We start from the raw sequence: 15,460 nt of genomic DNA, 5'->3' as shown, positions 1-15,460 counted from the left end.
CCCCCGAAAATATCTCAACTAAAATATGGACAAAAACAACACCGCAATGCCCCACCTGTAAACATGACACTGGATGCCGACCAGATGGAGCTGGAAGAAGAACTGACTAACAGAATAGAAATGGCACGATGCCTGGCTGTTGGAGATCGACCCAGACTGGTGAAAATAAATTGTACCAAAGCCTTCAAGATCCTTGTTACGAAAGTGAATGATGTTCTCACAAAAAATATCCCAACTAATGCGTCATCAACTGAAATAAACCATGCAACTTTTGGGACAGCATGGTATATGCAGAGGAAACTTTTTCCCCGCCATAAAGAGAAAAAAGAGGGAGAATTTAAGGCCAAAACAAAAGAACCAGTCTGACAAAGTAGGCTGCAACAGAAAATCTTAAAACTCAGAAAGGAAACATCCCAGATATCTGCCTTTATCTTATGTGACAGCTCAGGGGAAAAATTAAAAAAGAAGATAAATAAACTTAAAATCGACTATTCACTTCATAACCAAGTGCAGCTAAGAGCTAAAATAGCAGAAAACCCAGCTGAAATAAAAGCTTTAGCTGCACAAATAAAAAAATAAACAGAAAATGGAGTCCAAGTCATTGAATAGGTTGTTTGACAAGAACCCAAGGATGGTATACAGAAATTTAATTCAAGAAGAAATCAAGGTTAACTCGCCACCGTCACAGAAAGAAGGGTGTCATTCTGGAGGCCACTGTATGAGGACCCCAAACAACACCAAGAGGAGGTATGGATACATACAATTAAAGAGTGTGTCAAGGGCAAACAAGATATGCCACCACTAAAAATCACGAAAGCTGCTATAAGAAAAAATCGCCCACTTTAACAACTTTAAAAGCCCAGGAATTAACAAGATTCCAAATTTCTGGCTTAAAAAACTCCCAGCACTTCATAAACATTTACTCGTGTTGTCAGCGGCGAAGAAGATTCACCAGAGTAGTTAACTCTTGGCAAAACGACTCTGTTACTAAAGAGCCAAGAAACTCACTTGCCCAATAAATACAGGCCTATCTGCTGCCTCCCAACCACATACAAGTGACTTACAGGAATGATTGCAGATGCAATCTATCAACACCTGACCAATGACAAATACCTTGAAAACGAACAAAAGGGATGTACCAGGAAAACGCTTTGTACAAAGGACCAACTTCTCAACAAAACCATCCTCGAGGACTGCAAAAAGCGTCAAAGGAACCTGTCAATGGCTTGGATAGACGATAAAAATCAATCGATAGTGTGCCTCACTCCTGGATACTGCGATGTTTGGAGATATATAATGTCCATGAGAACATAAGGACATTCCTTAAAAAACAAATGACTATGTGGCAAACATCAATTGCACTACACCACATGGAAGGGACAATACAAACTTCAAATCTCAGTGTCCAGCGAGGTATATTTCAAGGTGATAGTCTGTAACCACTGCTCTTCTGCCTTACTATTGACCCACTCAGCAAACTCCTCCAAAAATGTGATGCTGGGTACAATCTTTGTAAAGGAAGGAAAAAAGAAAAAAAGTAAAAGAGTAAATAATCTACTTTTTATGGACGATCTCAAACTCTATGCAGAGACAGAAAAACAGCTTGTCTCTCTGATAGAAAATGTCAAGACTTTCACAGAGGATGTCTGCATGGAGTGTTGATTAAACAAATGTGCCAAATGCACAATAAAATAGGAAAAAAGAGGACATCCGAAAATATTTTTTTCAATGATGGCTTTATTGAAGATCTAGGAGAGGATGCCACATATAAGTACCTCGGTATAGAGGAAAATGTAACTGTGGAGCATGAAAAAATGAGACATAAGGTGGAACAAGAATACACATCACGCCTTAAAAAGATTCTCAAATCCGAATTCAGCTCCCAAAACAAAATAACTGCCATAAATCAACTTGCAATCCCTGTCATCACATATGGGGTTGGTATTATTGACTGGTCTCAATACAATATCAATAAGTTAGATACAAAGACCAGGAAACTTTTAACCTTACATGAAATAATATATCGAGACAAATGTATGGACAGGATATACTTACTACGAAAAGAGGGTGACCTCAGTCTCACTGAAATAAACCATGCATATCGAGCCACCATAGTAAGCATGGGGCAGTATATTAAAATCTCAACAGATATGTCAGTAGAAATAATGAGGGACCACCATGAACGCCTACCCCAAAAAAGCTCAGTCACAAAGCTTGCTGAAAACTGGGGTTGTCATACTGGAAAATACCGCTGAGGTATATGATGGACCAGCAACACAGATTGCAAGAAAAAGGAGAAAGAAATACACCAATATCGAGATAGACACAAAAAAATAAGGATGGGAGCAACATAAAAAAGCTGGAAAATTCCTAGAGGAGCTTAAACAGGAATATATAGACAAAGATGCTTCACTCGAATGGCTCAAGAGCGGGAGACTTCCATTTGATGAGGAAAGACTCATTATAGCCAGTCAAGATCAGGGCTTAATCACAAATGGATTGAAAAAATGGCGGGCCTACAAGCAAATGGCCAATGCCGGTTTTGCCACTCAGCAATTGAGAGCCCAAACCACCTATTGTCTACATGCTCAATCTTATTGGCAGATGGCCTCCACACTGCCCGCCACAACAAAGTATGTAAGTACCTTCATTGGAAAATCTATGGAGAGATGCAACTTGACAGAGCGACGAACATCTGGGAACATGAACCACCACCAATAATATCAAATGGAAAAGTGACCGTGTTCTATGACAAAGACATACAGGCGGGCAGATACACAAGAGACAAAGCCATCAATCCAGATATTGTAATATGGAACAAGCCTGAAAGAACTGGTCTCATTATCGAGGCCACAGTCCCAAATGATTTTAGAGCGGAACGGGATAGGATAAAAAATACCAGGACCTAAAATATTATCGAAAAACAACATGGTCTCTGAAAGAAATAAAAATTATACCGGTCGTGATAGGAGCAATTGGCTTAATAAAAAAGAACCTTCAGAAATAGAAGCAATCCCTGTCAGACCAAGCTGTAACGAGATACAAATAGCAGCCATAAAGGGAACAGCATCTATTCTTAAAAGAGCCCTCGGATATAAATTTATATCATAACATAATTAAATGTTAGCTCCAGGAGGGAGCCTCTTGATATCTTAAAACTTACTGAAGTAAAATAAAAAGGGGAAAACCATATCATTGTCAAATCTGTGAATATTCTTGTACTGCAAACACAAGTTTAGTTTAACATAAAAGAAGTCACACTGGTAGAGGAGAGAACTTGCATGCCTACTAGACACTGTCCTCAAGTGTCTAAGGTCTCTCTGTACAGGGGTTTGCCAGAACAACCTGGCATGAGGATACTTTTTCCATAGAAGTAAACCCTGAACAAATATTCAAAATCACAGAGTATTCACAGCCCAAATTAGATCTCCTCACTACGGCTACCCCACAGCTTTTCCGAGGAATGGGGCACCTTCTCCAAGTGATATTACCTCAAGTCATAGCACGAAGCTGGATACTCCACCAGACTAGATAAATTCTTGTCCTGGAATCCAGTAAGACCATGAGACCAACATGAAAGATATAGTACAACGTATAAAAATGGTTAATTGGGGAGAGAAAAATTATGTTCTCAATTTCTTTACTCAGTGATTGAGAGATAAAGAATTTAAATGGAAAATTCGAATATTTATGTATCTCATAGAGACTTTAAGTGTTAGCCCCAAGTCATGGCCCCTTTATTTCTGAGAACTTCGACTGAAGTAAAATAAAACCAGAAAAGGGAAAAGCTATATTCTTGTGAATTCTGTAACATTCTTTTGCTCAAAAATCAAATTTAGTGAAACATATGATAACTCAAACTGGCGAAAAGCCATATTCTTGTAAAATATGTGATTCTCCTTTTTCTGTTAAATCAAGTGTAATGTGGCATATAAGAACTCACACTCTTGTGGAGAGAAACTGAATGCCTACTGGAGAGAAACTGAATGCCTACTAGACACTATCCTCGAGTGCCTAAGTCTCTCTGTACAGGGGTTTGTCAGAAATTCTGATATGAGGACACTTCATTGGAAGTAAACCCTGACTAAATATTCAAAGAAATGGTGTGCTATCTCCTCAAGCCATCCAGCACGTCCCTCAGTTTGCAGACGGGGGCACCCCCTTTAGCAATAAAGGGCAGCTTTGAATAAGAAATAAAAAGCCGTGGACAATGGGGAAATCAAAACAACATATGAAAGAAAATAAAAACTCATACTGGCAGGTCGGCACCCAGGATAAAAAGGGCCCTTCAACCCGTTCATACGCCAGGCGGGAAGATGCAAACAATGGTGTAAACCTTCCGAACTCTGGAAGTGGCTCTCCAACCATGACAGAGGATAACCAGAGTCAGCCATCAGGCCTTGATAACAGAGGTCCTGGCCCCCAAACATCAAATTCAGCAACAAGAAGAAAGAAAAACACAAGAGGCTTAAAAGCTCAGCCGTGGTCTGTTGCAGAAAAGAAGGTGCTACTGTTTTGCTACCACTACTCGAAGTTCGAAAAGTGGAGCAAAACATCCACTGACATTCTTACACAGAAAATAAAAGATACTAACCTACCTGAAGAGAAAAAATCTACACCTATTGCCCGCCTGCGATCACTCATTTCGCAGATTGGAAACTATGTATCAGAGGAAGAGCAAAATGAAATTAAGACTGCAGCTCTAAAGGAGGCAGAAAAAGACTACATTCCTATTATGGAAGAGGAGAACATTCGAAGAATGGAGTCAAGATGGACCTGGGAAGAAAAGTGGATACTGATGTGGGCAATGGAATATGCTCAGGCAAAATATTCCAAACAAAAACAAAGGACAGAAACTTGGAGGGAAATATTCTTCCATTTCTGTCCAGGCAAACGGAATGTCCCATCTCATAAAATTAGGTCACAAAGGTACAATAGCCTAAAGGTGATAAATGAGGAAGAAATAAGACATCTAAAAACAGATGTCGCATCCCTCATTAAAACAAACCAGAACCCACTTCAAAACCCCATAGAAATACCACCCAATAACCTACCCATATCTACGAATGGAAATGAAAGAACCACAAATAGTCCCACACGAGACCTTGATTCTTCGGCACCAATGCTGACAAGTGAAATACCACAAACACCAGCAACATTCCCTCAGGAAATGCCCGAGGTGGATGATGACCAGTTAGTCTTGGAAGAAGAACTATGTAAGACCATTGAGGAGGTCCAACGGATGGGACTTCAAGAAAGACAAATGCTGCCTAAAATAACAACCACGAGAGCAACAAAGGTAGCAATAAAAAGTGATAATGTTGCCCTCAAGAGACTAGTGCCATATAGCACAACCCTGACTGAGTTAAATCAGGTGTCTTATGCATCAGGACTCTACATTGTAAGGAAAGTAATGCCAACATTCCAAAAACAACGGGAACCAGAGGCAAAAGACAAAATACCACGCTGGAAACAAAAGATCCAAAACCAGCTAAACCTGTGCCGAAGGGAATTGTCCCAGATTAAACAATTCCTAGCCGCCCCTGCTGTACAGGGACGACTGAAGAACATCATCGACAAACTCAGCAGGAAATATGGTACAAAAGCAAGACAGCTACAAAACGTAGCTAGAGAATTAGAAGGAAAAATCCCAGCACTTTCCAAACGCATTAAGAAAAGAGAAAGCAAGAATAGGGCAAAGCATGAAAACAAAACATTTAAGCAGAATGCTCGGTTATTTTACCGTAACCTAATAAGGGACACTATAACGGTGAATAACCCGCCCAAAATGCAAGAGCTGGAGGATTATTGGAGGCCTCTCTTTGAGAACGAGATCACCCATAACAAAGAGGCTCAATGGATCCATACCATTGAGAGGAGCCTAGAAAATAAGCCAGAGATGCCGGAGCCAAAAATAACAGCTGGCACTATAAAAACGAAGCTAAATGGCGTCTCAAATTACAAAAAGCCTGGCATAGACAATCTCCCCAATTTCTGGCTGAAACAACTAACATCATTACATGGGCATTATAGCAGTTGTTTCAACAGAATATTGAGCGGTGAAGAAACCACACCAGAATGGCTATTGAGAGGAGATACAACCCTCATAGCAAAGACAAAAGAAACGCAACGCCCTAATAAATACAGGCCCATTGTCTGTCTCACTACCACCTACAAACTCTTCACTGGCCTTGTTGCGGACAGTATATACCAACATCTCTCCTGCGCCACATATCTTGAAAAAGAACAAGCAGGCTGTAAGAGGGACTGTCTAGGTACCAAAGACCAGCTCTTAACAAATAAAACTATCTTGGAAGACTGTAGGAAGAGACAGCGAAATTTAAGTATGGCTTGGATTGATTATCAGAAGGCTTATGACAGTGTACCACACACGTGGCTTCTACGCTGTCTAGAGCTATATAAGATACACCCGATAATAAAACAGGCCATAGCTACACAAATGAAAATGTGGCAAACAAACATGACATTAAGCCACACAAAAGGAAATATAAGGGTCACGGACGTAAACATCAGGCGAGGAATCTTCCAAGGAGATAGTTTATCCCCTTTACTCTTCTGCTTGGCAATAGATCCGTTAAGCAAACTTTTAAACAAAAACAAATGTGCTTACAATCTAAGCCAGGACCGCCGACAAGACCCAAACAAACGAATTAACCACCTGCTCTTCATGGATGACCTCAAGCTGTATGCCAGTTCTGATGCCGACTTAAATGAACTCTTGCAAGTCGTACATAACTTCTCCAGAGATATTGGCATGAAATTTGGACTCGACAAATGTGCCAAGTGCTCCATCAAATCTGGGAAGAAGATCGAAACTGAAAATATACAGCTTGATGAATATACCACCATCAAGGACCTAGAAGGGCAGGAAGGATACAAATACCTTGTCATAGAAGAGAATGATACCATCCAGCATGCCAAGATGAGAAACAAAATTGGAAGTGAGTACATACGCCGAGTCAAGAAGATATGCAAAACAGAGCTCACAGCCAGAAACAAAATAACTGCCATTAACCAACTAGCCATGCCAGTGGTAACATACAGTTTTGGTATTGTCGACTGGCCACAAAAAGACATAAATAGACTAGACACTAAGACACGTAAAATGCTGACAATGTATAAAGTAATATACAGAAACCAGTGTCTGTCTAGAATGTATCTACCCAGATGGAAAGGAGGTATGGGGCTCTCGGAGATTGACCATCAACATCGTGCAACTATTGTGAGCACCGGACAATATCTGATGAGCTCTAAAAACCCAACTCTAAAGATGGTACACCAACATCAGGAATCAAGAGCCAGTAGAACAACATCCATCACAAAACTGGCCAAACATTTTGGGGAAGACTGTCTTACAAGTGAGACAGAAACAGAAAAGATACCTGCGACTGAAATAGCCAGAAAAAGTCGCCAGAAATACACTAAAGCTTTCCATGACAAGAAAGTTGAAGAATGGGCCAACCAACAACGGGCCAAGTATTTTCTGGACGAATATAACCAAGACTATATTGATAAGGAAGGGTCTATAAGCTGGCTAAAGGATGGATCGCTCCACTATGACCAGGAGAAGTATATAATAGCTGCCCAAGATCAAGGTTTGATGACCAATGCGTTTAAAAAAATGAGTGGTCTCAGCAAAGACAACAAATGCAGGTTCTGCCACACAGAAGTAGAGAGTGTGAGCCACCTGATTTCTAGCTGTAAGGTTCTGCTAGGGGACGGCTACTATACAATGCGACACAATGAAGTATGCAAATATCTCCACTGGACGATCTGCAATAAGTTAAATATCGAATGCAGTAAGAAGTCATGGGAACATATACCCGAAAGAACAGTCGGAAACAAGTCATATACCATCCACTATGACTATGCAATCCCTACAGCCACATACCTAGAAAACGGAGCTATAAAACCCGACATTGTAATATGGGACAAGAAGGAAAAGGGAGCAACCTTGGTGGAAGTTAGTGTCCCGAATGATGCTGGGTTAAACAGAGCTGAGAGGGAAAAGATTACTAAATACCAGGGTCTTATGTATGACATGAAAAGAAACTGGAACCTTAAGAAGCTCTCTATCATTCCAGTAATTATAGGAGCAACCGGACTTATGAAAAAGAATTTTACAAACTATCTTACAAATATACCAGGTAAACCAAGTGCAAAGGAGATTCAAACAATTGCACTTAAAGGGACGGTTAGAATCTTAAAAAGATCTCTCGGTCGGAGTGTCTAAAATAGCAGGTGTATGTTTGGCATCTGGTAGGATGCCCCATCCCTGGCTTAAACAAAATGATAAGAAAAATGAAAAAAATAGTGAGAAAAACCATATTCTTGTAAAATATGTACATATTTTTGTACTTAAAATTAACTTTAGTGAAACATATGATAACTCACACTGGTGAAAACCATATTGTTTTGAAATGTATGACTATTCTTGATCTTTGAAATAAAATATAGTTATACATCTGAGAATTCGAACTGGGGAAAAGCAACATTCTTGTAAAGTATGTGATCATTCTTTTTCTCAGACATCACATTTAGTGAAACATATGAAAACTCACACTGGTAAAGAGCCCTCAGATATAAATTTAAATCGTAACAGAATCGAGAGTTAGCTCCAGGATGGAATCACTTGATATCTTAAAACTTACTTAAGTAAAATAAATTTTAAAAAGTGAAAGGAAACGTGATCAAGTTCTAATTGAAAGAAATACAGGCGAAGAGATACAAAAAAATTAATTAAACAATTAAACCATACAAAACTGTTAAACCAGACGTTGCATATGAAACTGTTAAACCAGACATTGCATATGAAACCCTTAAACCAAACGTTGCATATGAAACCATTAAACCAGACGTTGCATATGAAACCATTAAACCAGACATTGAACATGAAACCATTAAACCAAACGTTGCATATTAAACAATTAAACCAGACGTTGCATATGAAATCATTAAACCAGACGTTGCATATGAAATCATTAAACCAGACGTTGCATATGAAAAAATTAAACATGACGTTGCATATGAAATCATTAAACCAGACGTTGCATATGGAACTAGCCTGAAATAACTGATCTCATTATCGATGAGTATGGCCTTAATATACCCGAATGAAAAAAATAACAAATATCAGAACTGATTTGAAAACGACATGATCCCTTAATAAATCAATATTATACAAGTTGTGATAGGAGCAAGTGGTTAAATGAAAAAAACATTTCCCATGCAAAATTTCATAAAATGATGCTTTCCCTACTAAAATACTATTAAAGGATGTGAAGTTTACATAGACGATGTAATTGTGTATAGCAAAACTTCAATGATTATTTAAACATCATTAAACAATTTTGTCTGAAGCCTGAAGAAATCAAGCTGTATGTAAATTTAAGCAAACGTGAATTCTGCCAAGTGGATTATGTCGACTATACTATTGGTCAGGGACAGGTGAAGCCTATCTCGGCAAAATATAGACGCTATTGTAAAAGATACTGTCATTAGCAATAAAAAAACTCAACTGTTGATATTTCTTGGCATGGTAGGATTCTGTCGAAGGTTTGGTTAAAAGTTCTTGTCAATATCAAGTCCTCTCACTAATTTCCTAAAATAGCTGTGAACGATAAGTGGAATGAAATTGGCAGTGAGCATTTCAATAGAATCAAGTCGAATCTAATCTTTTCTAAAGCAAATTACAAGTCGATGTAATTGATGTTAAATTGGCTGAAATCCCCGCCCAAGTAAATGGTAAAGTCATCAACAAAAGCATTGGACATTTCTATAAAAAATGAATAACTTACCAAAAAAACTATCGAAATAGAATGTTTGGCAATGCTACCAACCTTGCAACCCTTTGACTTTTATTTCAGCGTAACTTTGCATCGTATTCCAATTTAACTTTTCAACAAAAGATGATTAATAAAAATCTAGGACTCACAGGATAGAGTCTACTTCTCTATGAATCGAATATTATAATTGAACATATCACAGAAAAATAAAGAATGCTATTGAAGATGTTCTGTCTAAAACATAATTTTATCTTGTAAAAATACAAAAATAAAAAATGCATGAAACGTATTGCATGTTTTGATATTTGATAAAAATGTTTTTTTTGCATTTGTTTGTTTCCAAACTTTTATTTGTATGAATGATTTCTGTTATGTGCAATGAAGTGCATTTCCACTTAGCATGTTAACTTGACAACTGTGATAAATTAAAGAAACAAGCAAAGAAGAAAAGAAATGGAAACAATTGAAACATGGACTTATAGTCCAAGAAAGGGAGGTTAATAAAAGGGAATTGTCATTTTTGAAATGAATATATATGTATATATATATATGAGAGTTCACTTAAAAGACGTTCAATATTTAGAGTTAAAATTAAATCCCTTTTTAGTTTATTTTTAGCAGATTTATTTATATTCATAAAAGTATCCTCATTTCAGAGACGTTTAAATCGTAATAATTTTAATAATCCGGCTTTCCTTTTTTGAGCAAGCTTATAATGAAGAACTTAAAAGATAATTTGCTGAGTAATGAGCTTAGAAAGGTTTATCTTTAATGAACGTAGAAATGTTTATGCTTAAAGGTTTATCTTTAATGAACGTAGAAATGTTTATGCTTAAAGGTTTATGTTTAATGAACGTAGAAATGTTTATGATTAAAGGTTTATGTTTAATGAACGTAGAAATGTCTATGCTAAGTAATGAACTTTCCTATAAAAATTTAACATAAAAATAACACCCCTTTTAGCATTCACCGAGAAGACACTGAATAGATTACAGTTTTCAATTAGTGTGATTAGGGTGAATGGGTGACTTATATCGGTTTTTGTTTAACAGTTATTTAAAAACGTATCGGCTCTAAACCCCTCCAAAAAGAAATAAAATCTGACACGCGCATTCTCTCCAACTTTCCTGTGACATAAAATGTAGAAACTACGAACGATTACATGTCTTGTTGATCACTAACTTACCACGAAGTGGATGTTCATTTTACATTGAATTTATATTGTTAAATGATTGCACACTCTAAAATTTTAATTATTTTATCAATTCTTTATTTGCAGATATGTTTATAATCTTTTGAAATATAACAAAAAAGAAAGTAGATTTTCAATTCTTAGATGATAAACTATGCTGCGTAGATTGTAAAATAATTGTTGATTGTAAAGAAATTATGGATTTTTTTCAACATTAAGTTTCTGCTAATTGATGGTGGCCAATATAAATAAGTTCTTATTTTATGTAAACTTTATAAAACCTTTAGCCCCTATTCTAAAATCTTAATAATTGGAAAAAATATCAAACATCAAACATTATTCTCTAGGTAAGTATAGACAGAAAAATAATTGTATAAAATGTTAAAACAATATTGAAAAAGCAGTTTTTGTACCAACTTTGAATTAAATTGTTTTTATGGTAAATTATTTACTTTATGGGAAACATTATTAGTTTCTCGGAAATCAAAAACATTTTACTTAAATAAACAAATTTTGACAGAAATCCAAATGTCAAATGAAACATTTTACATAAAATAAATACATTTTAAATTAAAGACTAATATCAGACTGAATATTTAACAGGATTTTTTAAAATCAGAAATTCATAAATTTTATTCACATTTATTTTAAAGCATGGTGGAATCAAAATATCTTTTTTATTAGATTGTAATAAATAAATAAAAATTCTATTCAGAAATTCATAACAACATATAGAATGGGATTGTTTAAATGCCTTTAAAAAAACTTATTGTTCATTACAAGAATTCAATAAAAAAGTGGCATTTTTTGTTTTTAATAAATTGATAACACTTTTGTCATGCGTGTCTAATTCATTAAGAAATCAAATATATGAAAATATTAAAGAATGGAAAGTTGTCAATTCTAGATTTTTCGTACTTTCAATCTGTGTTCTAGTTTTTTTGTTGTTATTCTGGAATTTATCCACACTTTTTCCATTCTAGATATTATCAGAATTTCTGGCTTATTTTTCATTTCTTCTAGGATCCAATTGATCTCTAAGTCACTATATCCCTCATCTTCAAACAGGGGCCTCTGATACTCTTCTAGGTCTTGTTTTTTTTGTAACTCTTCCACAGTGATTTTCTCTCTTATAAGGTCTCTGTAGAATAGCATTACATTACTTCTGAAGAGATTATGATATTTTGCTCTTTTTGTTCTTTGCTTGGATCCTTTGTGCAAGTGCTTGTATCTTGCCTTCTATTTTGTCCTCTAGTTCTTTTGCAACTTTTTCCATCTCTTCTATTTTTACATTGGAAACAACCGGCAGATGATATTCTTTCATCGCCATGCTGATGTATATTATTTTCTTTAGACTTGCATTGTTTTTGAAATTGAGGGCATGCTTTTTCTGACAACGTACACTCCTGTACAATATGTGATTTGATTCAGCTCATCCGTGATTTGATGTTTTTTAGAAGCAGCATTAATGTGTTAATTACTGCCTTGGTCGCTCTTGAAGCTCGGATTTTTGGCAGTTTCATGCTCATCAATTGTGTTCTAAGTTCTTCATCCGATGTCATTTCTTCATCATCTACCTCGTGCAATTCTGAAGGTGATGGTAGTGCTCCAAGTGTTGAGAAAGAACAAGTTTCATTGATAGTGATGGGAACCTAATAAGTCGCCACTTTGTATACAAAAGATATGTTAGTTGGTTCAATGGGTTCAATGCAAGTTCCCATATGAGTTCACAAAATTCTCATGTGTCACGAAATGTTATTTTGCAGAACAAGAATATCCATACACGTGAGAATGCTCAGTTTGATCAACTAAGACTGGTGGTGTGGTTCTGGAAATTATTCACAAACTTCACAAGAATATGGGTTTTCCCTTTTGTTTAATCTTACTTCGGTTGAAGTTCTCAGAAATCAAGAGGCCCACGAGCTGGGGCTAATACTTGAACCCTATATGAGATACATAGATATTTGAATGTTTCATTTAAGTTTTTTATCTCTCAAACACTGAGTTAGTAAAGAAATTGAGAACATAATTTTCCTCTCACCAATTAACCATTTTCATACGTAGTAGTATATCTTTCATTTTGGTCTCTTGGTCTTACAGGACAAGACATTTTCTAGTCTGCTGGAGTATCCAGCTTCGTGCTATTACTTGAGGTAACATCACTTGGAGAAAGTGCACCATTCCCCGTAAATCTAATGTAAGTTTGCCATAGTGAGGAGATATTATTTGGGTAGCGACTACTATGTGATTTTGAATATTTGGTCAGGGTTTACTTCTATGGAAAAAGTAGGCATTAAAGTTCTGTAGAGTGCGTTGATTTTTCAGAACAAGACTATTCACACACTTCACAAGAATATGGCTTTTTGCTTTTGTTTTATTTTACTTCAGTCAAAGTTCTCAGAAATCAAGGGGCCCACAACCTGGGGCTAACACTTGAAGTCTATAAATAGATATTTGAATGTTCTGTTAAAGTTCTTTGTCTCTCAAACACTGAGTTAGTAAAGAAAGTGTGAACATAATTTTCCTCTCCCCAATTAACCATTTTTATATGTTGTAGTATATATTTCATGTTCGTCTTATGGTCTTACTGGATTCCAGGACAAGAATTTATTTTGTCTGGTAGAGTATCCAGCTCCGTGCTATTACTTGAGGTAATATCACATGGAGTAGGTGCACCATTCCTCGGAAAAACTGTGGGGTAGCCGTAGTGAGGAGATCTTATTTGGGCTGTGGATACTATGTGATTTTGAATATTTTGTTTACTTCTGCGGAAAAGTATCCTCATGCCAGATTGTTCTTACACACCTTACAGAGAGCCCTTAGACACTCGAGAATGTCTAGTAGGTATTCAAGTTCTCTGGAGTGCGTTCTCATATTCTCTAACGTTGATTTATCAGAACAAGATTATTAACACAGTGTCTAGTAGTCATTTAAGTTCTCTTTTTGCCAGTGTGAGTTCGCATATGTTTCACTAAATTTGATTTTTCACAACAAGAATATCCACAAATTTCACAAAAATGTGGTTTTTCGCCAGTGTGCGTTCTCATATGCCTAACTAACCCTGATTTTTCAGAACAAGAATATTCACATACTTCACAAATATATGGCTTTTCGCCAGTGTGAGTTCGCATATGTTTCACTAAATGTGATTTTCTAGAACAAGAATATCCACAAACTTCACAAAAATGTGGCTTTTCCCCGGTGTGTGTTCTGATATGTATAACTAATGTTGACTTAGTAGAACAAGAATATCCACACACTTCACAAGAATATGGCTTTTCCCCAGTGTGAGTTCGCATATGAATCACTAAATGTGATTTTTCAGAACAAGAATATCCACAAACTTCACAAGAATGTGGCTTCTCGAGGGTGTGCGTTCGCATATGTGTTGCTAACGTTGATTTAGTAGCAAAACAATATCTACAAACTTCACAAGAATATGGCTTTTCTCCAGTGTGAGTTCTCATATGTCTCACTAATTTTGATTTGGTAGCGCAAGAATATTCACACACTTCACAAGAATGTGGTTTTTCGCCAGTGTGTGTTCTCATATGTGACACTAAATTTGATTTTAAAGAACAAGAATATCCACAAACTTCACAAGAATATGGTTTTTCGCCAGTATGCGTCCTGATATGTGACACTAATTTGGATTTTTCAAAACAAGAATATCCACACACTTCACAAGAATGTGGCTTTTCACCAGAGTGAGTTCTCATATGTATCTCTAAGGTTGATTTCTTCAAACAAGAATAGTCACAAAGCTTACAACAATGTGGGGTGTCCCCAGTGTGATTTCGCACATGTTTCACTAAAGTTGATTTATCAGCAAAAGCACATGCACACACTTCACAAGAATATGGCTTTTCCCCAGAGTGAGTTCTCATATGTCTCACTAAACTTGATTTTGTAGAACAAGAATATCCGCACACCTCACATGAATAGGGCTTTTCCCCAGTGTGTGTTCTCATATGTATCACTAAATTGATTTTTTGAGAACAAGAATATCCACACACTTCACAAGTATGTGGCTTTTCATTACTGTGCACCTGCATGTTTCACTAAAATTGATCGGAGAACAAGATTAACGTAGTTTTTAATATGCCATTTTACATTCGTATTTAATTCTAAATTTATAGGTTCTTATGAAGATTACAGAAACTGAACCTGCTTCATAAGAATATAACATACATTGTTGCTTCTGCTTTTCTTCATACAAGTGAGCAATTGTTGAGAGAATGTTAAAAACAAATTATATGTGATGAAGCAGGAATATCTGTTACTAAAAATAAAAGAAATAAAATATTTTTAGTTTTGTAAATTACATATTAGTTTTGTTTTTATTATGATAAGATAAAACACATTTTAAATGTTTATATAAATAAAGTAAAACCAAGTTTATAATAAAAAATAAAACAAATTTAATTGTTTTTTATCATCAATCACAAATGAGTTACAGTTT

At 36.2% G+C, this 15,460-nt stretch overlaps 1 protein-coding gene across 1 annotated transcript; it reads right to left on the bottom strand.

Annotated features, from left to right (window-relative positions):
- Nucleotides 1-11,666: 11,666 nt before the first annotated feature.
- On the bottom strand, nt 11,667-15,228 carry LOC145271155 (uncharacterized). The gene has a single exon (XM_080126690.1). The coding sequence runs from the start codon at nt 15,051-15,053 to the stop codon at nt 13,929-13,931; it is 1,125 nt and encodes a 374-aa protein (XP_079982816.1). The 5' UTR covers nt 15,054-15,228; the 3' UTR covers nt 11,667-13,928.
- Nucleotides 15,229-15,460: the final 232 nt, after the last annotated feature.

The sequence above is a fragment of the Euprymna scolopes genome, chromosome 46, assembly GCF_053919585.1.
Source record: "Euprymna scolopes isolate OS-2025 chromosome 46, ASM5391958v1, whole genome shotgun sequence".
Classification (NCBI taxonomy): domain Eukaryota; kingdom Metazoa; phylum Mollusca; class Cephalopoda; order Sepiida; family Sepiolidae; genus Euprymna; species Euprymna scolopes.
Note: the sequence above shows the minus strand (reverse complement) of the source record. Positions and strands in the feature narration are given on the sequence as shown.